The sequence below is a fragment of the Myotis myotis genome, unplaced genomic scaffold (genome assembly GCF_014108235.1).
Source record: "Myotis myotis isolate mMyoMyo1 unplaced genomic scaffold, mMyoMyo1.p scaffold_m19_p_7, whole genome shotgun sequence".
Taxonomy (NCBI): Eukaryota; Metazoa; Chordata; class Mammalia; order Chiroptera; family Vespertilionidae; genus Myotis; species Myotis myotis.
In genome coordinates, this window is record NW_023416379.1 from 38939135 (window position 1) to 38964383 (window position 25249).

The 25249-nt window shown below is 48.2% G+C and overlaps 1 protein-coding gene across 2 annotated transcripts in view; it reads left to right on the plus strand.

Moving 5' to 3' along the window:
• The window catches only part of SCML4 (Scm polycomb group protein like 4), an 88857-nt gene extending 69163 nt beyond the window's left edge, over nt 1–19694 (plus strand). For both annotated transcript variants that reach the window (XM_036317277.1, XM_036317276.1), the window contains 3 exons: nt 2279–2566; nt 10580–10725; nt 13463–19694. In XM_036317277.1, the coding sequence (XP_036173170.1) occupies nt 2279–2566; nt 10580–10725; nt 13463–13588 (560 nt within the window). In that variant the 3' untranslated portion in view covers nt 13589–19694. The remainder of the gene's footprint in view (nt 1–2278; nt 2567–10579; nt 10726–13462) is intronic.
• The last annotated feature ends 5555 nt before the right edge of the window (nt 19695–25249 follow it).

The window sequence follows — 25249 nt, forward strand, 5'->3', positions numbered from 1 at the left end:
AAGTCCCACCTAAACTCATCCCCTGTCCCACCAGAGGGACACATGTAACACTTAGGGACGTGCTGGGCTGGGTGTTCTGTGAAGGCCCTTTGCAGTCCCGTGGTTGGATGATGGCCTTCATTGTATCAGTCAGGTACCATGTAAGCATCAGCGCCCCTGTTAATAAAGGTGAGGAAGGCTGTTTTCATTGGGTTTGAGCAGATGCACCTCATCAGTTCTGAAGGGCACCCTGGTGTGTGCTCCTGACCTTGATGTTCACTCCCAGAGCCATGGCTGGGGCTTGGTGTGTCTCCGTGGTTGTCCACCAGCTGACTCCCGAACCACTGGCTCAGCCTTTGCTGGGGAGAGGGCTAGTGCCTGATGCTCTCGTGTCGGTTTGACTGTCTAACGAATTCATGTGGATCATGGCCCTTTGATCTCATCCACGGTTTCTAAACCAATCACATTCTGTCCCCTTGTTGCCCATTTCCACACATTGTCCTGGGAGAACAATTTTCCATCTGCATCTGTGTTTTCCAACTATAGTGCAGATTGGTGAATTACGCCATTCTTTACCTTAGACTATCAGAATTCCATAGACATATTTAATTCGGATTTAAAATATTGAATAAACAGAATATTTCAGTTCAATTTCTTTTTCATTACTTATCATTCATTTACATGAAGAATTTATATTTAATCCTTTATCGTCTGAATTTTAATACATATCCTGCTAAACTGGCCCAAATGCCTACTCAACAGATATGTATTGAGTGCCTTCTGGATGCCAAGCACTGGGAGCTGCTTCCACAGGTACATCAGGGCATCTGCCCCTGGGGACACAGAAAGGACTAGTGTCCCAGACGATGAGCACTCGCTTGTAAAGAGAATATAATGACAGTTTTACCACTCACTGGCTTAAAATGATGCTGGCTCAGCGTAGGTGCTCAATAAATGTTTAGTATTTCTCCTTCTCACTCCATTCATGAAGCAGCCTCATACATAGCTCTGTAGCCTGGTCCCTTTTAGAATCTTCCTACTGATGTCTTCTGACCCAGAGGGAAGAGATGCAATATAGTCCATCAAGGCGAAGGTGCCGAGTTCTAGGTTTCTGAAGACACCTTGCAGCCCTCCATTAGCCACAAAGGGTGAGACACAGGGCGCACATGCCCTTAGGCTGCTTGGCTCACTCATGTCCTAGCAGCCAAAGTGTTTGTCGGACTTGATTGTACAACACTCTCAAGAACGTGTTCACACCTGGCACTGGACTTCTGCAATGACTTTAAAAACAGCTTTATTGAGATGTAATTCATATATCATACACTTCACCTATTTAAAGTGTTCAACTCAATGGTGCTTAGTATATTTGCAGATGTATGCAGCCGCCACCCCAATTGTAGGACATTTTCAGTACTTCAAAAACCACATACCTTTAGCTAGCATCCTCAATCCCCTCAACCTCCATGCCCAAGGCGGCCACTAATCCGCTTTTTGTCTCTATAAATGTGCCTATCCTGGACATTTCGTAGAAGTGGCACCACTAATATGCGGTCTTTTGTGGCTGGCTTTCATGTAGCATAATGTTTTAGGACTCATCCACTGTAGCTATATCAGTCCTTCGTTTCTCTGTATGCCTGAGTAATATCCTGTTGTGTGGATATACCACATTTTGTTTAATCAGTCATCAGTTGATAGCCATTTGGTCTGTTTTGGCTAATATGAATACTTTTCTGTAAACATTCATGCACAGATTTTTGTGTGAATATTTCTCTTGGTATGTATCTAGGAGTGCATTTGCGGGGTCATATGATAGTTCTATTTTAACCATTTGCGGAAGAGCCAGACTGTTTTCCAAAGAGGCTACACCATTTTACATTCCCACCCGCAGCGTTTGAGGGGTCGGGTTTCCCAGCATTGCCAGGTGAGGGGCGGTGATGGCGGGCCAGAGAAGAGAGCGCAGGGGGATTCAGACATGCCCCGGGACACCGCCAGAGGGGCCGAGCCATGGGGGGTAGCGGTAGGGAAGACTTGTTTGAATCTTATTTCCAAGTCATCAATCACCAAGATCATTACTTTCCCCGAGGACACACCTCCCCATCCCGAGGATAATATGCTTTGTTTTGTGAGGCGGGCGCTTCTGCTGGGCGGTGAGCTACCTGGGATTATGCCGAGGGGCCCATTCCTCATCTCCTGTGCTCACAGGCGGCGGCCCGGCTGCTGGGGATGGTTCGCCAAGACCGAGGCCAGGCTCCCTGGAACCGCTCTCTGATCGCCGCCTCTCTCCCTGCTTTCCGCTTAGCCAAGACCTTCGCCACCGCAGAGTGCCGCCTGGCGACCGCTGCGGGCATGAGCCGCTACAGCCTGGACCCCTCCGGCCCCGCCTTCAGCCACCGGGGCTCCGTGCCCCCCGCCTCCGCGCTGTACTGCAAGAGGCAGAACTCCGGAGATGGCCCCCTCGGGGGCGGCCCGGCCGCCGGCGGCCCCCGCACCAGCCCCCTGTCCTCCGGAGGCCCCTCGGCACCCGGGCTGAGGCCCCCCGGCTGCAGCCCCAAGAGGAATGGGACCTCTCTGGAAGGAAACAGATGTGGTAACGTAATGCATGCATGGGCCCCCCTGTGACTTCCCTCCTGGGCCGGTGGGACCACCGCAGATGGGGGAGGAGGGGACCCTGGCTGTTGGAACGCGGGGACACTGGGAAATCAGAAGTTTCCATAAGTCCCTCATGAACGTCTGTCGTTCTTGAACACAGCGGAGGTCAGGCTGTGACGATAAGCACAGGAAATGATGCATTCGAGAGGAGGCGAGGCTGTAGGAGTTAGCAGACTCCAAAATTACGGTGGCTCAAGTACCATAGAAGTTTATTTTTTGTTCAAGAGACTAAGGTGGGTGTTCCTAGCTGGTGGGTGCATCCCTAGGGGCCCAGGCTCTGTTTGTGGCTCTGCCACCCCCAGGCCTCCGAGCCCCAAGCACCCACTGGTGGAGAGGGCAGGAGCAGGTGGGGAAGGCACGGCCTCCCGGAGCCTGGGCAGGTCGCATCCCTCCGGCTCCCACGTCTTTGGCAGGAGCTAGCCATTTGGCCACATGTCCCTCTAAGGGGGTCTGAGAGGCGTGGACTAGCTCTGTGCCAGGAACCAGATGTTAGTAAAGAGTTTTGTCTTGCGTAGTGGGTGACACCGGTGGCTACAAATTGGTAGATGGGCAGAACCAGAGTTTAGCCAAATGCCCACAGCACTGGTTGTGACACCACTTCTGTCTCACCTGTTACTGGTCGCTTGTTGGGGTGTGAAGTACAAAAGTGCTGTCATTCTAGGGATAGCTTAGTGTCCATTCTGATTTTTGTGTGTGTGTGTGTGTGTGTGCTATTTTTAAAAAATCATTTCAAACTCCAGAAGCTGTAGAGCACAGTGGATAATCTCATGGACTGGGAGCCAGATGACCTGGCTGGAACCCTGGATCTGCCACTTTCTCTCTAGCAAGTCTGACCGTTTGCAAGTCTGAGCTCTGTGCCTCAGTTTCCTCACCTGTGAAATTGGAGTAATAATAATAGCACCTACCTCCTAGGCTTGTTGGGAGGATTAAATACTAGATAAGTTCATGTGTGTATTTAGTACAAAGCCTAGGACAAAGTAAGAACTCAGTAAATGTTAGTAGTTGCAGACCACATGAACATACCCCTCCACAGAGCACAGCTCATCAACTCAGGGGCTGAGAACTGCTGAGAAAGGAGGCCTAGGCCAAGGGGGCAGAGTCTTCATCCTGCTCCTCTAAGCCTCCCAGGGGCTGGCGGTCTTCCTTAGCAAGCGACGTTTCTGTCCTGAGCCTTGGCTCTCTCCGCCAGCAGCCCTGAGAAGCCACAGCAATTAGCACTTTGTGTGATCCAAGGTCCTCCGTGTACTTCCCTCAGTGAGCTCACCCATCCTGGACGAGGCCCTGCTGGCTGAGGATGGAAAGGGAAGCAGGGGCCCCTTAAGGGGGAGGCAGTCCTGAGGGCACAGCATAGACCCCCTCAGCCAGGGTGGGGGCTTTGGCCAAATGTAGAGGCACCTGTAGGCCACTCCCCAGCACTGTCACTCAGGGTCATTGGCCAGGAAGAAGATTTCAAAAGCGAGAGATGCTGTTCCATCTGATCTCTAAGAACAAGAGAAGGGAACAAGATCTGGCACAAACCAATGCCTTAAAGTAAATGAGGGGGCAGCATTTATTTCCCAGGCTTATCCCCAGAGTTAGAGTCACATCTGGCACATAGTAGGTGTTCAGTCAACATTCACTGTACCTGCCCCCTGCTGCCATGGCCCCCAGAGTCCTCATGTTGCTTCTGGCTGTCAAAACCCTCATTCCTGTGTCCCTCTGCCCTTCACATGTCTCTCCTCAACCCAACTCCCACTCGCTCAGGGTGGTGATCACAGGACACCACCTGATTGAGTTGACTCATAATCCTAAGAGGCTGCCTCTAGTTGGTGACATCTCAGGCCCTGTGTCCTAAGTGTAGGATTTCAAGCAGTAGGAGGAAGACATGATTTGGGTGGAGAGAACCATCACTTGCTGTAGAATTGTCTGCCCCATCCCAGTCTGGTCCCCCTGGACCAGGGAGACCCAGGGCCGTCAGAGGGGTCTCAAGGGAGCTCAGCTCCCCAAGTCCCTTGCTGCCTCTTTCCCGTGGAGCCCTGAGATGTCCTCCCACCCCAGTTTCAACCATCCTCCTGTCCTTTATTTTGATTTCCACCAGCCTTTGTTCTCCTGGAATTAGACCCGGAGGCAGGGCCAGCTCTGAGGAAGCCCTCTCTGTCAGAGCCCCGGCTGTACCCAGGAGAGCACCCCTCGCTCAGGACTCCTGCCTCCCAGGGTCTTGGGGAGGTCAGAGAAACAGCACTCCGGTTCCCAGTGCCTTCCATTCCAAGCAAACCGCTAACTGTATCCTGAATATCGAAGGTCTCTTTTGCAACTTGGAAATATTAGTGAGAACTTTGCCTGATACCCTGAAAATTAGAGATGTTCATAGTCAGCAGATGCCCTAGGGCTGTGGGATGTTCAGAATCACACAGCCGCCAGCCACCCTGGGGCAAAGCTGCTGCAGGATGAACAGCTGAGATTCCTGGTCGAGCCTCTGTGATACACCGCAGAAAGTGAAATTATTTACCCTTTGTGGGCGCATTAACTCTTTAATGCTCCAAAAATCCCTTTTACTCAGTGCTTCCTTCAGGGTGCTAAATGGAACCACAGATACCAGAAAGAGCTAGCCAGCCATACACACTCTCAGCATCCAGATGAAGGAAGGGGGCAGGGAAGGTCAGGGGACAGAGGGCAGTGCTGGCATCTCTGAACTGAGGTTTCCACTTCTGCTTGCATCTCATTGGCCAGGATTTAGTCACATGGCTATGAGCTGCAAGGGAAGCTGGGAAATATAGTTTCCATTCCAAGCAACCATGGTCCCAGCTGGAAATCAGGGCTTCTATTATAAAGGAAGAAACGGAAAAAAAAAAAAGATACTGGTTAGGCAAGTGGTGGCCTCAGCCACACCCCACGTTTAGGTGTGTTCCTTCTCTCCTGCTTCCTCCACTGCCACTTGGTTTCCTCGTCTCTAGCACTTCCTCTCTCCGGTCCCATGGTAGGAACCAGACTCCCAGCTTTGTGAGGTTTCTTGCTCGTATTTGTATCCTCTGCAGCCCCAGAAGAGGGACCTGCTTGTTCGAGGCAATATCTAGTTATTGAGCAACTAACCCTCGGAGGTTCTAGGGGAGGGGAGAGGGGATGGGAGCAGACAGGACTCCAACACCCCAGTCTCTTGAACTGGGGCCTCTGCATTTGCAGAGTGGGGCTTTACGTATGCTTTTCTTGAACAAAATTTGCACAGCTAAACACATTTGGAAACCGTGGAAATAAACCATGGGGATTGAGTGGCAGTGTAGTAAGTAGAGAGAAAACTATTGGCCTCCTTACCCTTTGTCACCTCGCTGCCTGCTGGGGGCCCTCTGAGGGCCATTCGTTTTCCCTGTGCCCAAGGGACTGCTCGATATCGCCCCGAAACAGCATCCCCAGTGAAAGCAGTTGGTATGAAGGGACCCTGCCCCTTTAAGAGGGTCTGACCCAAGTCATAAACCCTGGAAGGAACCTAGCAATGGGTCCCCCCCCCCCCCCGTGGTGCTAATCAAAATGGATTAAAACGACAGAGGCCAGAACACTGGGTGAGGCTGCAGGCAGGGGAGTGGATATGGATGACGTGACAAACCTGCGAGCCATCCCTCTCATGTGAACCCTTACCCTGGCCACCTGCTGTCTCGATACATCACACCTGTCACCTCTGTCAGTGGACTCGGAAGGGATGTCGTCACAGGACACATTTACCTGTTGCTTTTTGCTGATACTCAGGTGAAAATTCAAGAGCTCTCTCCTGTCTCTCATCCAGGACATAATCACCGAGAGCCATAAAGAGGCTGCAGACAACAAAAGCGTCCTGACTCTTGCCTTTAACAGGACCTGCTGTAGAATTCCCAGACACAACTTCAGGTCCCAGCTTCAGAATCAAGACACAAAATAAACCAGACATTGTTATTAGCACCCAAGTGCTTCCCATGAGTTGGAGTTTGCTTTCATAGTGTATGGTGTTCGGTGACGGACAGAGACAATTCAGCCAGAAAAAGGGTGGAAGCAGCACTGGATGTGATGTGGGTGGAGTGTCTGAAGGCATGCCAGGGTCTGTTCATTCTGGGGGGAAGAGTTGTGCCCACTAAGACTTAGAGAGATGCCAGCAGAAACTTACTGAGCACGACATGCCTGGGGATCTTCTCGGGTCTAAGGATGGAGCTGACAGGGTGCAGCTCCAGAGAGACAAACAGAACAACTGCACAAACTTAATCACAACTGTGACTTGCCCCACAGGACAAGTATGGATGCTCTGAAAGAGTCAGGTAGGGAGGTGTTGCTGGGCCTCCTCTGGGGAGTCAGGAAAGGCTTCCCGGAGAGGTGACCGTGGAGCCAGCTGGAAGGGGAAGCAGGAGTTGGCCGGGAGGGGCAGTGAGGAGAAGGGGTGAGACCAAGTTGCTGGCCCAGAGGTCACAGTGGTGGCAGAGAATGAATCAGCCCCGCTAGGCCTCACTTCAAGCCTATGGCCTCTCCTCGTCTCTAGAGGCGTCCTCTCTTCTCATACAGGCAGGGAAGCTGGTCTTGAAGGAATAAAAGAAAAACTTGATTAAAATCTAAGAACTGGGCAGGCCCTCTTCTGTCTAGCATCTCCCTCACCTCATCGTGAGGACTGTTGTAATAGAAACAATGAAAAACAACACTTTAAATGGCCTGATGCTGCCCAGATTGCGGGCTGCCCCCACACCTGTGCACTGCATGCCTTGTTTCTAGGAAGGGTGCATTCCGCGGGAGCAGGTGAGGAGGAGGAGCTGAGGACAGATCCACCCTCCCCATTGCCTTCACCCTGTCTGCTCCCAACCCAGCTCTAGCTGGGGGGCCGAGGGGCTCTACAGGCAGCCCGAGGAAGGGCACTCTAGTTCCCTTTTGGACACTGATAAGCTTTCCTTCAGATGCTTCTTACCTGGCTCCCGCCCAAAGCTACACATTCCCTTGATTCTTACAGTACTCTTGAGAAACAAGTTGAAGAAACAGAGGCCCATAGAGAATGATCAGGGCCAGGAAAGGGACCAGGAGCCTGGCTATTGATTCTTCATCCCGTGGGCTTTGCACATGGACACAGATGAAGCTCTCAGATGTGTGAGAGGCTAACCCGTGAGTGTTGCTCAGGACAGCCTGTGGTGTAACGGGGCTCTGCAGTGTCTCCGGTGGAAGGGACCTTCGAGGTCCTTACCAGCTCCCTTATTTCACACCCGAGAGGCACAAAGATGCTCATGTAGCTGGTGGATGGTAGGGATTTCTGACTCGGAGCTCATTGCCCATTCCCTTTTTCTCGCGACTCCATTGTTAGCTAAGAAATTTTCTCTGACTTATGAATGCACAAAGGAAATTATGCATGTACTTGTGGGTGTGTGTGTGAGGCAGGAGAGACTCGGAGCCGGCAGTACCAGTGCCTGTGCTGTGAGAATGCCGGGATTGCTTTAAACCCCGATTCATAGTCATTCTACTCCCGGGGAATGTGAGTTCTGCTTAGAAATGACAACAGCCATGTTTAGTGACACATGTGTTCACAGTCGGGTCTCACTCTCACGTCCCCAGCAGCCCAGTGAACGGACAGGACCATGCGCAGCATCCTCTGTGCTGGAGAAAGCCGCCTCCCGAAAGGCCCTGGGCGAGCACTTGGCGTGCTCTGTTCCTTTAGGAGCAAGATTTTTTTCACGTCCATCACATCTTACCACTGTCCAGTCACGTCTGCCTGGCCGTGCCCATTCGTCTTCCTGACACCTTCACAGCAGATGGAGGGGCGGGTGGATCCGTTCTATCTGTGAGCAGAGGTCTCTGCAAAGGCTTTACAAACCTGCTACCATTGGAACTACCGCAAAGTTCCATTTCTCTTCCTTCTAGAGCAGCGGTTCTCAACCTGTGGGTCGCGACCCCTTTGGGGGTCAAACGACCCTTTCACAGGGGTCACCTAAGACCATTGGAAAACACATATATAATTACATATTGTTTTTGTGATTAATCACTATGCTTTAATTATGGTCAATTTGTAACAGTGAAAATACATCCTGCCTATCAGATATTTACATTACGATTCATAACAGTAGCAAAATTACAGTGATGAAGTAGCAACAAAAATAATTTTATGGTTGGGGGTCACCACAACATGAGGAACTGTATTAAAAGGTCGCGGCGTTAGGAAGGTTGAGAACCACTGTTCCAGAGGAAGTCTGTGTGCTTTGGAACTTGAGCACCTCCAGGGGTGTGACAGGCTTCCTACCGCTCTCTGTCTTGTACGACTCAAGGCCCCTCAGAGAGGCTCCCAGGCCTGGCTGCAGCCCTTCCAGCCTGGAAAAGTGAAAAATGCCCGCAGCGAGCAGCAGGCGCCAGGAGGGGGACGCTCTCCCTCCAGGGCCATCACCTGGTGCACCTCCTTGTAGAGACACACACCTCCCTTGCTCAGCCCTGTGCCATGGCCTTGCGCAGAGGAACTCAGGCTCCCATGGATGAGGCTGTGAGTCGGCCTGGAATTTCTTCTTTCTATCAGATACAGGAAATTAGACTTGCCCTCTGCTCTGATCACTCTAAAGTCATTCTTGGCACCGTAGACTTCCAGCCTTTGTAATCAGAGCATCTATTATCACCCTAATGCCGAAGCTCCGATGGGGTGGGATCCAGAGGCAAACGTGATTCCGTGACGCCTCGTCCCCATGTTGAGTGCAGATGTCGTTTAAGCACACATCTGCATTCAGATGGCTCCAGGGGGCAGTGACAGTTTCCCGGCAAAAATGTCCCGTGCCAGACAACCCTAGGGGACTCTTCCAGGTGCAAAAGAAAAGGCAGGGAAATGTCAAAGAAACCCCAATTCTCAACCAAACCATTATGTATTTAGGATGGACAGGAAATGGGAGGCTGTGCTTTTCTCAAGCACCATACAGCGTGGAGGGAAGAAGGGACAGCAGAGAACCGCTGTGCCCTGAGGCTGGAGAAGGGAAACAGAGCAAAGGCCCCCCCACTTCTAATATAGGCTTATTCTGTGGGAAAGCGGCCTCGCTGTTCAGAGCCTCAGCTTTTTTCTGGCCTGAACGTGGGATTAAGGATTACCCACTCAAGGCTCTTGTGTAAGTTATTTATACTGTTTCTGCAAAAGATATTGAATCATTTTACATTGATTGACCCAGTTTTTATAAATATATACTTAGAGCAATGGAGAAGCCAATGATTACAGACCCCGTAATGAGAGGACACCGTTTCCCACCACACATTTTGCCCAGGACCTGGTAAAGAAGAGACATGCTCAGTAGATGTTTGTGGAATGAATGGGGGGAGGGGAAGGTGAAAAAGATCATCCTCAGAATTAAAATATAACTGGAGGCTGCAGACAAGTACGTGCATAATTGTAATGCGAGGCAAAATGGAAAGCATCTTTTAAAAAAAAGAAATATTTTTATTGATTTCAGAGAGGAAGGGAGAGGGAAAGAGAGATAGAAACATCAATGATGAGAAAGAATCATTGATCGGCTGCCTCTTGCACGCCCCACGCTGGGGATCGGGCCAGCAACCCAGGCACATGCCCTGACGGGGAATCAAACCTCTTGGTTCATAGGTTGATGCTCAGTCACTGAGCCACGCCGGCCAGGCTGAAAAGCATCTTAAGAGAAGAACAAACGAAGATTTGGGGGTTAAAGGTGAAGGAAGGTGGTGTTCAGATGGCAGGACACAGACATGCTGCCCTGGAAGGGGCCTCCCTGGGCTCAGATGCTGGTGGAGTCTCCGTGGGAAGGAGGGAGGGTAAATGTCTCCTGGACAGAAGCCAAAGCCCCAGCTAAAGGTGGACAAGGGAAGCTGGAGGGACACTGGGTCATAACCAGGGTGCAGCCACTCACAGCCTTTCTCTGTCACAGGAGGTCACTCAGGCCAGCACCTTGGACTTGAGGGCCAGGTGGGAGCAGGCAGCACAGGTAGGGGCTCAGGCCCTTGTCCTGGTGTCTAATGATCTTGCTCTCCATGCTCACCCATCCAGCCTCAAGCCCTTCTCCAGATGGGCAGGACGGCAGGCGGCCAAGGAGCAGGAACCCGTCCACCTGGACCGTGGAGGACGTGGTCCGGTTCGTGAAAGACGCTGACCCGCAGGCTCTGGGGCCTCACGTGGAGCTCTTCAGAAAGCATGTATGTGTGTGGTGGGCCTGGCCTGGGGGAGGTTGAGGTGGGGGGAGGCATGGGAGAAGGGGGAGGTTCAGGGAGCTGGGGGCTGGGGGCGGTTCTGAACTAAGCTCTGGGGGCACCACTAAAGGAGGCCAGTTCTTCTCAGAGCACAATCCCCACTTAGTTTGTTTTAGAGGGATATATGTCCCATCTGTTCCATCATTTTGTGCTTTAACAGGAGTGCCTGTTTCCTGCCCATCCATCCATCCATCCATCCATCCATCCATCCATCCATCCATTTGTGCATTCAACAAATACCTATAGCCTACCTACGATATGCCAGGCCAACTGTTAGTGCCTAGTCCTAAGCTGTTTGAGGATTAAGTGAGAAGAGGCACCCAAGTGTTCAGCATGGTGCCTGGTTTGTAGGTAGCCTTCAGGTAGCAGGCATTCATATAATCATTTAGGAGATCCTGAAATATGTAACGGTGGTAAATGAAAAAAAAAAAGATAAGAATTCATACTTTACCTACCAAGCTTACTTTGTCAGTTTTCTATTGCTGTTATACTCAATTACCACAAATGTAGTAGCTTACAACACTTTAAAAATTTTAATTTACTGGTTAATAAGGTTATATAGGTCTCAATGTACAATTCCATAATACATCATCTGTATATTGTATTGTGTGTTCATCACCCAAAGTCAAGTCTTCTTTTGTTGCCAGATATTTGACCCCCTTTACCCTCTCCTATCTCGCCCAACCAAGAACAACACAAATTTATCACTTTACAGTTCACCGGGTCAGAAATCTGGCAGGGGTCAAGGTGCCAGCAGGACTGACATTCTTTCTGGAGGCTCTCAGGAGAATCCACTTCCATGTTTTTTCCAGCATCTGTCTACCCTCATTTCTTGGCTCGTATCCCCTCATCCTCACCCTCAAAGATATAACATTGAGCAGGGTCCTCCTCAGGCTGCTGACTCTTCTGTTCTTACTTTCTTCCACAATAAAGGACCCTGTGATTACATTGCTCCCACTCCCCACTGACCCACGATACTCTCCCTATTATAAAGTCAGCTGAGGGGCAGCCTTAGTTCCTTCTGCAAACATACTTCCCCTTCGCCAGGTAACCTAGCATGTTCACAGGTTTCAGGGATTAGGACATAGATGTCTTGGAGCGAGAAGAGGGAGCATTCTTCTGCCAACTACAGTTACCATTAATTTCCCCTGCCTGTCTCTCATTTTATTTGGTGTTTCTGTTGAGAAATCATCCTCTCAGATCTGGGGAGGATCTTTATCTAACCCGACACTGACATTTATTAGGGATCTATTGGACCTCAGCTAGCAATGGGCCTTATGGGCAAGGACCACAGGGTGGGTTATGTTTAGACAGAGCTGGGTGGGAGGAGCCTGGCTGTGGTCCAGAGTGGTGGGAGACGGTGAAAGTCTAAGGGGTGGGGTAAAGGGAGACTTTAGGCAATGAGGCCCCCGGGAGGGCCCACAGATGAGATTGGCCCACTCTGCACTGTGCCAAGGACATGGAGCGTGAGTGACACAGAGTCAGCACTTCCTCAGAGTGCAGATGCAGGAGAGGGACCGGTGGCCCTTGCAGTTACATGAGTCCTGTAATTGTGCCTCCTCCCCAGCCAAGTGCCCCACACTTCTACCCTTCATTCCAAGTGCCCTGAAAATAGCACTGATGGTTAACGAGGAAGCCCAGCCCCACCAGGTCCATGAAGTCAACATGCATTCTGAAGGGTTACCATTTTCAGAGACAAGTGGGAGCAATGCCAGGACCTCAAGGGATTGGCGTTTCCTTGGTAGTTCTTTGTGCTATACCGCGAGATGAAGCAGGTGCATTATTTAGTGGTATGCCACCCAGCATTACTGACAGGGCCAAAAAACACTTGAATGCCCTCAAGGGTGTAATTAGCAATCTGGTGATCAGCTAAAGGTAGGTGGGCTTACCCAGAAAAGAAACAAGAGATTAGAGTGGTGGATGGAAGTCCGGGCCTTATACCAGCACCTGGCAGGGGTCTCACTGCGCTGAGGTCAAGGTGCCGGCAGGGCTGACATTCTTTCTGAGGCTCTCAGGAGAATCCATGGCTCAGGAGAAACTAGTGGGAAAGGAACCACTAGTTCCAGGGCCTAAGGGATGACACTTTGTCTTAGCTCGGACTGCTCTAACAAAGTACCATAGCCAGCTGGCTGTGAACAACAGCAATTCACTTCTCAGTGCTGGAGACCAGAAGTCCGAGGGCAGCCTGGTCTTCATCTGGTTGCAGATTGTCATCTTCTCATTGTATAAGGACACTAATCCCATTCATGAGGGCTTCACCATCGTAACCTAATTACCCCCAAAGTAACCACCTATTGGAGGTTAGGATTTCAACCTATGAATGGGGAGGGGGCCAGGGGACACTCAGTCCACTGCACACTTCTTGCTCATTTAGCCCTAGATTGGATGAAGAGAAAGACATCATATGTGAGATATTGGGACCATGCTGGAGTTATGTTTAATTCCTTCAATCCTGATGAAGTAGGACTATGAAAGATCCATTGTATTAAATTACCCCAGGGAGAGGAGCATATAACATTTTTGCTCTATCTTTTAAAGAAGATATTGCGTTGCGACTAAGAACATGTTCCTAAGTGCATCCACATTCCCTTACCTCACCCCCTGACCACACTTTAACTTTGGCCACCAGTTGATCACTCTGACCGTCTTCTGGGTTTCCTTTGTTCTGATCCTGTCCCACCAGGAGATTGACGGCAATGCTCTCTTGCTGCTGAAGAGTGACATGATTATGAAATACTTGGGCCTGAAGCTGGGACCTGCGCTGAAACTCTGCTACCATATTGACAAACTGAAGCAGGCCAAGTTTTGAAGGTTTTTAGAAGCTAGAAGCAAAAGCCAGCCAGCAGATCTCAAGATCATCTCTGCCTTACCAACATCCAGCCACCATGGAAAAACAGATTCCCTTCTTCAAAACAACAGGCACAAAGACGGGGTCTTTTTACAAAACTCTTTGCCTTTTCAAAAAGTCAACCTGGCCCATTTCAAAGGCTCTTTTGTGTTAATGATTTGCCAAAAAATTACAAAAATGCCTATGATCTGTAACATTCCTAACAGGTTGGTTGCCATCAGAGTGGGTCCTATTTGGACAATGAGAGAGTGGGGAACTGAGTGCTATCACCCAAGGAGAACCCTGGAGGGTTCCATGGCTGTGAAAAGAACCTTGGTCTCGCTCTGCAGGCCTGTGGCCACGCCCACCACAGCACCACCTGTCTTTGACTGTGACCCGGGGACCTATCATTGTGAGCCTTGCTTGATTCAGCTCTGGAAGCTGTCTTTGAAGATAAATGCCTCCCCTTGCACTATCTGGAAAACTTGAATTCTTTTGCTCTCTGAAAGAGAAGAAAAAAAACCCTTTTCTATTCCCAGTGATCTGAAGTACTGTGTTATCCCACTAGAGGGCAGACTGCTAATGAGATTTCAGGACCCTCACTCCTGCAGGCGGATAGTTCTGTCCTCGGCAGGAGGGTTAGGGCTTCTGTGAACAAGATCTAGCCTACACAGCATAGGGAACTTATTCCAAGGTCGGCACCACAGATTGCAAACTTGGGAAGAACTAATTACCTCCCAAAGGTAATTGGAACGAAACCGTCTTCTAGAAGGTTCTAGTTCTTAGCCAATCATTATTACGGACTGATGCACAAGCAGCGAAGGCAAGAAACTGGAAGTTCATTCTTCCCAGATGGGGCTTTGGAGTTTCTTCTCTTCCAGAATCCTTACTGGGGTGTCGATACATCGGCCCGCCGAACAGTCTTAGCGACATTTAGCCATGGGTGTTTCTTTAAAAAAGAAGAAGAATGTCTCATCTAAGCTTTGAAATGGGAGTGTTGATTGCTAGTTACATTGCTGGATTATGGAGTTGTATCGGTGGCTAATTTTTCTAGTCCTTAACAAATACGCAGACATGCTATTATTGGGTTTAATGCAATTTACAGAGAGGTTTTCCTTCTTCGCTGTGGAGTAATAGAAAAAAATTGATTTTCTGTCCCTTTGCAGCTGTGTCCAGGGAAGGACGATGCATCCACAATTTCCTAGGCAGAAGGACAACTTTGTCTTCATTCTTCTTCTTATCCTTTTCCCTCTCTCTTTTTTTCCTTCATCTTTCACCGAACAGAAAACATATCTTCAAAATGAATTCACCTTTGCCAGGGGCATATTCACTTTCTTAGAAAAAAAAAAAAATCCGTAGCTGGAGGTGAGGAGATGAAGACCAGACTTTGCAATCTGAAGGGTGAGGATCAAAAAGAACCTCAGGGTTTCTCTTGGCCCAAATATACATTAGAAAAGGCACGCCCACCTCCGGGAGGCAGCCTGAGCAGGAATCTCGGCTGGAGAGTGGGACAGGCTGGGATTTCAGCCCCCTCACCCCTCAACCAGTGCCCCAGTGCAGGAGATGGCCTGCACAAACCCCAAGGCAGCCCTGGATAGCTTTGTAAATTGATTCTTTAGAAATTGGTTAGAATTAGATGAAGATCATGAGAGATACTCCATGCCATGCTGTGAGAGTCCGGAAACCTCACGACAACCCATGTTTCTCCACTGTTTCTGCTCAACCCTCTGAAGCTCATGGTGCCTCTTCCATCAACATATACCTCATTTAGAGACTTTCACAACTTCCCACCCACCCTCACTAGCACCTTCCTCACTACAAAAACATGAGCACTGTGCCCCCAGGTTGAAACCATCCCCAAACAATGTCAAAGAGAGACTTTGGGTAGTTCTCAGGGGTGGGAGATGTTTCCATCTCAAGTCTAGGAGAAAACTGGATCCATGTTCACATGTAACTGCTCTCATGGAGGTGCTATCTCATTTCGCATTAAACTTTAAGCAGGACAGATTGCTGAAGCCATGATATTTAAGGTTTGACTTTTTAAAAATCTCATTACTCTTAAAACGAATGCTGCCATATCAGAGAATAGCCCGGGGAGGAAATTCTCCCTTGCCTGTTTTTGCACTGGAATGCACTCAGCCGACCAAATCATTGTAGCAGTACTGCAATAATAATTAATTTTCACCCCTTTCAAAAATCTTGTCAAACCAGGCAGCCAAATAGCTTCGCAAATGTAAAACATGCCAGGCCATTTCCTCTGAACAGACCTTAAAGAGTCAGGCCGTGTGCGTCGCTCTTGTCTAAATGTGAGCTTATTTGGGGCCCCACACTTGCACAGATGTTGTCGTTGTTATGCCACTGTCGTAGCTTTGCTTCAGGTTGTGACGAATAACGCTATAGTTTGCGTATTTCCAAATTAGAGAGTGTGTGTTCCTGTTCCATGTATTTTCAATTATACTTTTCTTTAAACACTTTTTTAAAAATCTAGACACAATGCTATTGCCTAAGGCGTTTTAAATATTTTATGAAGCACATTATTCCTTTGGTGAAGACTTCAGGTGAAAGACGTGAGGAGTGTGTGTGTGTGTGTGTGTCCTGACACTGTAGTTGGAAGAGCCTTAGGAAGTGGATGGGAGTGTGTCAGCTACTACATGTGTTTGGTTAAATTTGTGTCCCCAGCTTTGTAACACGGAGGCAGAACGCGCTTACCTTCTATCGCCAGCAGGGGGCGCCCTGGAGGCAGCTGGGGGCTTCTGGGCCTACCCAACGCCCAGATGACTGAGGCTCCCTGTGACTGAGGGGAGAGGCCCAGCCAGGGAGACCTGTAGGCAAAAAGCAATATTCTCCAGCATCTTGCTCACTGCCCACCAGCGTGGACACTGGCTCCTGGCATTTCCCTTCAGCAGGGCTGCCAAGCTTTTTCCCTCCCAGTAGAAAAAGGAGGGAAGGGCCCCTCCGGAGAACCAAGTACGATATTGAAACACATGGCAAAGGAGTGCCGAGCTGAGGCTGGCTTTGCTTGAAAAGGAAATCGGTGAGGGAGGGGAGACAAAACCATAAATTTCCTAGGAAAACCAGAAAAGGGCACCTCTTCTAACAGTCCCCAGCCCCTGAAGCTGCCATAACCTATTTTTTGTATTTACATCCTGTATGAAATAGTTCTTACTCTTTAAATATTAAAATTATTTTTAAATTGGTTTTTTTTTTGAGATTACTTTAGGAGAATTTTGTCATATATCTGAAGATAGTTGGAAATGCTCAGAGGTGACTAGGAACTGGAATTTAGCCATTGTCAGTAGGTCTTGAAGGATGAAAAATTGTGTTTTCTTTCTAAAGAAGCGGCCAGGTTTCTATGTGTGCGAGCAGAAGGCGGTGCTCTTCGATGTTTGTTCTGATGGGACACTTTTTCAACTCTTCTCCGATGGGGTCTCATTAAAAAAGAAATCTCAGATAACAAAACGTGGGATGGCGAAGGAGTAGATACATTCTTTAAAATGCAATCTTTTGTGAAGGGGAAGGGCGAAAACCTGCCGGTGGGTGTGGATCATAAACACACTCCAAGCTCCGAGCAGAGCTGCCTTGTCCCGTGCGTTTGCCTGTGGCAGGAGAAGACGTGCCGAGGCCCCGGCGCTGCACCCAGCAGGTGGTGGGACACCCAGAGGTGCGCCCGTTCCTGGGGGCGCCCTGTGACGTCAGTCCCGCGGCCACACCCGCACCAGCACCTGAGCTTCCGGCCTCACTCCCGCTGTGCAGGCTCCCAGGGTGTCCTCCCTCCTCCTCGGAGATGATTCCTTCACGGACAATTGGAAGCTGGAGTTTTGGAAACGCAGCATTTACTTGAAAGAGAATCGCTCTTATTTAGTGCCGCCAGTTAAATATTACGGAAACATGTCTGCTAACAATTTGCTTTGTGTAATTTGTTCTAATGCTAATAGACAGCAGCTGGGACACTTCCTGTGGCGCATTCCGCTGTGGTTGCCGCGGTATGCTCGCACGGGGACCTCACCAGCACGCTGCGCCCAGAAGAAAGCCACGCCGCTCTCCCGCCCCAGGAAATTCCCCTGCCCGGGAAGCAAAAGCACGTTTTCGGGGGAACATTTGCTGTTCTGCACTCTCTTTCCCAAGCAGGGCCCCAGACCTGCGCCGAAGCCCTCCAGGAAGAGCTTGGGGTTCTCCTCGCGCTGAGCACTGATTTCCCCCAGAGGAGCAGGCAGCACGCAGAGCTGAAGAATGGCGCCCTCCTCCAGGCCCGGGGCTGGACCAGGGTTGGTTCTGAGAGGACGGGCAGGAGAGGAGCGGAGACCCACTCAAGAGCCCAGAGCTGGCTGGGCAGCCAATTGAATAATGATGTCAGACAGTGTGGGGACAGAGCATCTTTCGGCCTAAAGCAAGCACGTCAAACTCGAGGCTGGGGGGAGGTGCTCCCATGCCATGCTTGTCCTAAGGGGTCTAAAATGCCACTTAGACTTGCTCTGGGCTGCCAGCCCACCATGCTCTGCTCTGTAGCTTGACCTCATGACCTGAGCCTTAGAGGTGCTTCTGTAGAGGCTTATTGCGAAGGCCAACCCAAATGTCTTCCATCAGAGCCTCCTGTGAAACCTACCCAAAGCCTCGCTTCTCCAAACAGCTCACTACGGAATAGCAGACCCTCACTGGGTGTCACTTCATAGCAAGCGTGTGTGACCCGAGGCTGCCTCCCTCACCAATGCAGCATCCTCAACTCTCAGGGAGGCTCGCCCTCCCTATCATGGTGCTGGAGTGCCTTCCCCACAGCCCGGAGAAATGGCTCTGCCCCGCCACTTCCCATTCCGAGGAGCTCACTCCCATAGGAAGTGGCTTATTTCTTTGTTGGACAGCTCTGCTTGTGAAAGTTCTTTCTCAGGGAGACACAGATGTCTGTGAATCAGACACAGACGTTTGAGAGGAAGCCAACTCTGCAATCTTTCTCTTTTTCACAGAGCTTGTCCAATGCAGTAACCACACCTATTATACAAACTGACACTGGCAAGTAATCCCAGCCCCACTGCGTTAGGACAGAGGAGCAGACACTCGATATAAATGTAGAACTCGGGTAAGGTCATGGTCGCCAGGTTCATCAGCCCTGTCATAAAACACGAGCGGGATTTTTGTGGCCTTGTACCCACACAGAAAGGGTGGCCTGGAGAATTTTCCGTGTAGTTGTAAATCTGGCTGTGTTCACATAAGCATGTGATAAAGTTACATAAGCTTGTGTGAATGAATCGATAAGGCCAGGCGCCTCCCAGTTGTTAAACTGTGAAAAAGATGCTTTGGCACACGGAGGCCCTGTCACCGATTGTACTTACTGGTTGGTGATATAATGAAGGAAGGAAGCTTTAGTTTAGATGAAAGCAGGTTATGATTGATGATAGGAAAGTAAACATGGTCTTTTGTGAATTTATGAAAGAGTCACAGTTTATGACCCCCATACCCAAGTTAGATGCTGTGCTTTGTGCATGCATGAGTGAGCGTGTATTTGAGCTAATGCAACGAGAAGTGGGAATTGGGGAAGGTTTGAGAAGGGATTGCAAAGGAGATGTTGCATTTTAGAGCACTCTCTCTTAGTCAGAAGAACTACCTAGCCATGATTTAGAAATCAGACCCAAAAGTATGCCAAGTGTGTAGTTGATGTAACTTGCTTAGATAAAACTTTGGAGCAGATTCTGGAGCAGATAGATTCTCTCTGAAAATACTTGCATCTTGGTACTTGGGAAAAGTAGATACTATCCAGCACCTTGCCTAGTACCTGCCATATAAAAGGCACCTCACTAATATGCCTTGGCTGACTGAGTGAACGAATGCTTGGCCAGTGTTCATATTTTCTCCAAAAAGCCACCAGTTTTCCTGAAGTCCATTATCTTTACTGAAAAAATTGCAAAAGGAGCAGACCGAAAGAGGAGCACCAGGCCTTTCATTTCCTCTGGCTCTTCAGGTGCTCAGATAGGTCACCCTCCATAGTCAGTGACTTGTATTTCACTAATTTTTTTTAAATGTTGTGTTTCTTTTTAAAAAATATATTTTTATTGATTTCAGAAAGGAAGGGAGAGGGAGAGAGAGATAGGAACATGAATAATGAGAGAGAATCATTGATCAGCTGCCTCCTGCACGCCCCACATTGGGGTCAGGGAATGTGCCCTGACCAGGAATCGAACTGCAACCTCCTGGTTCATAGGTCAATGCTCAACCACTGAGCCACACCGGCTGGGCTCACTCGTGTCTTTTTGTCTTAAGATTTCCCATTCTGCTTGGCCTAATGCTCCACTGCAAGCATGAGAGAGTAATAATGGATTATTTGCACCTTTACTTTTAAAACATCTTTTCTCAATCCATAATGCCTCTCAGAAATGAGTAGGGTTTCCATCAGCTGGTTAACTGCAGAGAGCTCTTTCATGATCCATACACTCCCAATATCTTGCTCCCCTTGGGAAGGAGGCCAGTCCATCTGGGCCTTCCCCGTCAGCCACTCTCACATGTGTGGGTGGTAGGAAGACTGAGAGTATGCAGCCCACGGGGAATAGGTAGATGAGAACTTCCCAGGTCCTCTTCTATTTCTCACTCATCTCCTCCCTTGAAAACAGAATTAGAAATATCAGGGGATTCTCTTTTTCCCCAAATGGTTACATAGGAGCTTTGGGCATAGAATCACATGACCAATTTTTTTTTTCCATAACCACACCAAAACGTAGAGTGTTTCACCTTCAAAGAAATCACCTCAAAAGCTTGAGTGCATGTTCCAATTCGTTGTCATTGCTCTGAATATTCTTAGTACATCTCTTTTGGGGGCATCTTTAGAAGCTAGGACACATTCTTTTCCAAGTGATGTTGGAAGCCCATGGTGGTCCTATGAGGGTGCATTTTGTCTTTTGGAGTGAGCCACAGCCACTGGGGTGGTGTCTGGTGGACTAACAGGTGTAAAGTGATGCGTCTCCATGCTCATTAGGTCTTTTCCTTGCGTGTTTCCTTACTGGGTACAAATGGTTTATGCAATAACAGCCACAATTCACTTGATAATTTAAATATATAGGCAGATATCAGTGTAAGGTGCTGCAATGGTTAGACTACTTTGAAGGCCAATACTAAGTTCGCTTTAAAGTAATCTCATTCTGTATCTTTAGGCATTGTTAGCTGAGGATAATTTGATAAGTGCAAATACACAGAGACAGTCCTCAGACCGAGAGTGCTAGAATCCCAGAGGAACTGGGAGGAAGAAGTCTTGAGTGACACCTGCACGGCTCACCTCCAGTGAATAGCCTTCTTCACCTTCTCTCCCATGGGTTCCACACCACCCAGCAGGGGCAGATCTATGGTGCAACACAAAAGAAACAAGCTGAGTTACTGCCCACCTCCGCATCTGGAAAACGAGGCAGCATCCAGATGACCTTTAAAGGCATTTCCAGCTCAGTTACCTTCAGCAAAGGCCAGTGGGGCTATTGGTTCCTCGCTCTTCTGCTTCATGACTTCTAGGTTCTGCCTCTCCTCCTGTCTGATCTCATCTAGATACCTTCTCTCCCGGGCTCATAACTCCTCCTCAAAGCCTTGTAACCATCACTTTGCTATCCCTTCTCATTGTTTTTTACTTTCCATTTCTTGCTCCTGTCTCTTCATGTTTCTTTGTTTTCTCTTTTTCTCGATTCCACCAGCTCAAATGCCTTTTGGGAAGGAAAAGGGTAGAGAGAGAAATAAAAAATTAACAAGTTGCCTCTTCTCTCCCTGGCTTGGCAGCCCTGACCCTGGCCTGCCTTCCACTGTCCCATCGTCACCCGCCCACAGCACTCCTTGGCTCTGTCATACGTCCAGCCCAATGTCTACTTGTTCTTTCCATTTTCAAGGTCTAGCCCTTTCTGTCTGTCCTTGAGTTTGGGAAGCAGAGTGTAATCCCTTTTGACTGCTCTTCTGTGACTCACCCTGATGGCTCACTAGTAACCGTCATCAGCCTTCCTCAAGCACAAGCCCAAATGCCCATCCCACTCAGTGTCCCTCCTCCTTCAGCCCTGAAGGTCAAGAATCATGTGACCTGGAGCCCATGTGACATACCTCTTGAGAACCATGAGTTGAGTTGTTTTTCCCAGCCATGCTGCCTCCTGCTGTCTGTATGGAGTCACTCTCACACCCCGTAGCAATTCTGATCATTCCAAGTTCTTTATAGAACATGTAGCTTTGTCCAAACCCACTGACTGCATCTACAAGTGACCAAAGCCAGGCCAGTGCCTCTGTTTAAGTGAGACGGGTCCAGCCAGGACCAAAGATGAGGCACAATGATGACATCAGAAGCATTTCTGGGATAAGGTTTTGTTTTTAGACATTTACAAGTCTGCTGAGATGTGTGCAATATTAAGTGGCTTGAGTCTGGGCAAGGGAAGATGATGATGTATTTCCCACAAGGAAATGTGGTTTAGGGGAGGGGCAAAGGCAGCAACATTTTGGAAAGGGCATGCTCTATTCCTGGCCTTTATCCAGCATAATCACACACCCTCAAGGTCTTTCTGGAAGTTAAACTTGCTTCCTCCACAGGAACTGGAAGTGTTTCTGCCCACGTGTGAGAGTTTGGAGGACTGTTTCTTTGTGTGCATATTCACGTGTGCATTTCTATCATGTCATAAACCTCAATATTTAATTTGCTGTCATTGTTCAGCAATATCTTTGATCACTTGAAGATTTTTTTTAAAAATGAGCTCATCTCATCCTGAAATTTTGAATTACCAGTTGTTTCATATAGCAGACATTTCCATTTTACAGACATAGTTGATTAGAATGTTTTTCTTCTGTAAATACCTAGAAATAATTTTGTTAATATAAAGATTTTATACTTTACCTACATTTGTAGATAAATTTTACTTTTTATTCTGTACATACAAGAAAACAAAATCAATGAATAAAATAAAATCATTTCATCATAACTGTCTTCTGTTGCTATTTTCTCTTTACATTCACAGTAAAAAAATTTTCTTAATTAGGTGCCATTGTAACCACTCCAAGCATCATGAGGCCCGAAGGTTTGTGTTTTACTCACCATGAGAGGCTGTGATTACCTGACAAGGCTCTTGCTAAATAATGAGGGCATCTGAGGAAGCGGAAATCCATGTTCTCTAAGCTTGTGAGGTTGAGTGCTGATGATTGAAATGTTATGCCTTTTGTTTTGGAAGCTGAGGGGCTTATTTTCAGATTTTTTCTTTCTGTAACTCGGCTTTAGTTAATCTCGCGTTTCCACCGCTGTAGTCTACCTCTCTCCCCGATTTGCCCAGGCAGGAGGCTTTCTGATCTCTCTCCATCTGGGAGAGTGGCAGCTGCAACCTCTCTCTGGGGAAAGCTTCTGTCTTTAACGTGCACTGCATGAAAGAGCTAGGAACCAAGGGTGCAAATAGGTCACCTCCTCATCTCCAAGGTCACTGCCTCATCTCCTAGGTCACCTCCTCATCTCCCAAAGAGAAAAACAGGGTTGCCCACATTTCCTTTTCCCTGCCTAGATGGTCTTCCCTCCCTTCTAATTACAGACCTTTAAAGGGTGGGTGTGTACATATTCTTATGTGCATTTATGGTTGAGTTAGGGAATTTGAGACAATGGTCATCCAGCAAAAGCTTGTGCATCCTTTGCTTGTCTGAGGCATGTGTGCAAGAAGGAGCTGGTGTCAGTACTGTGGGTCCTCTAATTACTTGAAAATCCATTGTGCTTTCACCTTTTGTGGGCATAATGTAATTTGGGAACATTACTTCAATTCCATGCTTTATTTAGAAGTGCTCCGGCAGTGTGGAGGTTTGAATTTAGGAAATGGTGTATAGTTAGGGCCTAGCTTTTTTAAAAAAATACCAATGGATCTAATTTTGCAGACCAGAAATCAGTGAATAGAACTCATTGTAATGGGGAACAGTATTTACATAGGAGAGAAAGAGCAGTAAACTCTGCTGTCTGGGGAAAGAGCCTCTCCTTAATTTTTGCTCTTTGCAAGCATGATGCAATCAGCATTTCCTAATATTGGGACAATCCCCTCACCTCGAAGTGTTCCTATGTAATTGTGTCACATAATGGGAAATTATAACAGGCAATTTGGTTCTGTAATTCAGTTTGCAAAGCATGCAAACATAAGATAACTAGGTTACATGCAAATAGGCATTACACTAAGGTACAAAAACCAGGGGGAGAAAAGATGCTGTGTCCATAACTTAGAAACAACCTGAATTTTATTCCTCATGTGCCTCAAAGCATAGTTTATTAAAGTATTTATCCTCTAGTTTAACTTTATCATGTACTGTTTATACAGATACATTATCTGTGTATGGCATACAGGTATTCTACTGCATATATTTACAAATCTCTCATCTGCAATAAGCAGGCTCCCAGCAAATCATGTTCTTTAGGAGTGAGTTGATGTGCCCATTTTGTTTTTACAATGTACAGTGTTTTAATGAATAGACTATTATATATAAGACATTATATCAAAATGTGCTTTTAATTTTTCAAAGCCTTTTTGCTGTTGTTTGTAACTTTTTCCTTTGGGCCAATTCTTTCATTATTGAGAGGTCTGTTTTTGATGTACTTTCTTAAACAGTGACTGGAAGGTACACTATAGTCAATATGTACAGTTTCATCAAATATACTGGCCTTAATGTTTTAATATTTGGACGTGTTTGTTTTTAATTTTGGAAGCAGTGTTTTTTTCTAGTACAGTGTATCATGGGCCTGAGAGTGATTCAATAAAATTTCTAAGTCTTAAGATTCCAAGACAGTGCAGTATTTTCTGTTCATGCTGTAAAAAGTATTTCTGTATTTTTAATAAAGAATGGAATTTATATGAGCCTGTGTATATGTTACCTGATCGACTTCTTGGTGTCCCCTATTTCTGTAGAACCAGCTCCCATAAGTAGATAGCAAGGAAAAATCTTTCAAAGGCCTAATTCACAGCTAAGGGAGGCCCTCCGTGTGGACAGGCCAGTGCTGCTGGCTTGGGAGTGACTTGTTACAGGAGACCAGGGCTCTCTATGGACTATACTTCCCGTCTTCCTGACCTTCCCATTCTGGCCTATGACTACGAAGGGGCAGCCCAGACAGGGAAGGAACTTGAGATTGGTCAGAGCCCCCAGGTAAGTGTCTTCCCAGGGTCATCATCTTGGACTAGTCTCTCTTCTAGGATCTCCTTCCTCTTGGTCAGTCATCCGGGATAAGAGGGCTGTCCCCTCTGGTAGTCTGGAGGATTGAAATCAATTACAGCGCTTGGAAAGCCCCCCACACGGTATCTGTTGACTCTAGAATCCTATTCCAGGCTGTTGATTCCGGGTAGTTGGCATGCTACATGTATTCCTGTCTTTTTTCTGGCCTGTGACTATAGCTGCTTGGGGGTCACGATTGCTCCTGGGTTTTGATCCTGCTCTCACTTGACCAGTTCCCTGCTCAGAGGCCTCCCTTCTGACTCCAGTGTTTTGCAATGATCCTTGACAAAGGCTACATGGTTTTCAATGAAACCATTGGGCGGAGGGGGTGGAGGGTGAGGAATCCTCCTGAGTCAGTGTTGTCTGAGGCTGAGGCCAGCAAGGAAGGCCCAGGACAGCTCTTGGGGAAAGCTGGGTGCAAATGCCAAAGCCTTCTCTCACTACCTGCCCTTGGTTTGCTTCCAACTTAATAGACCCTGAAAA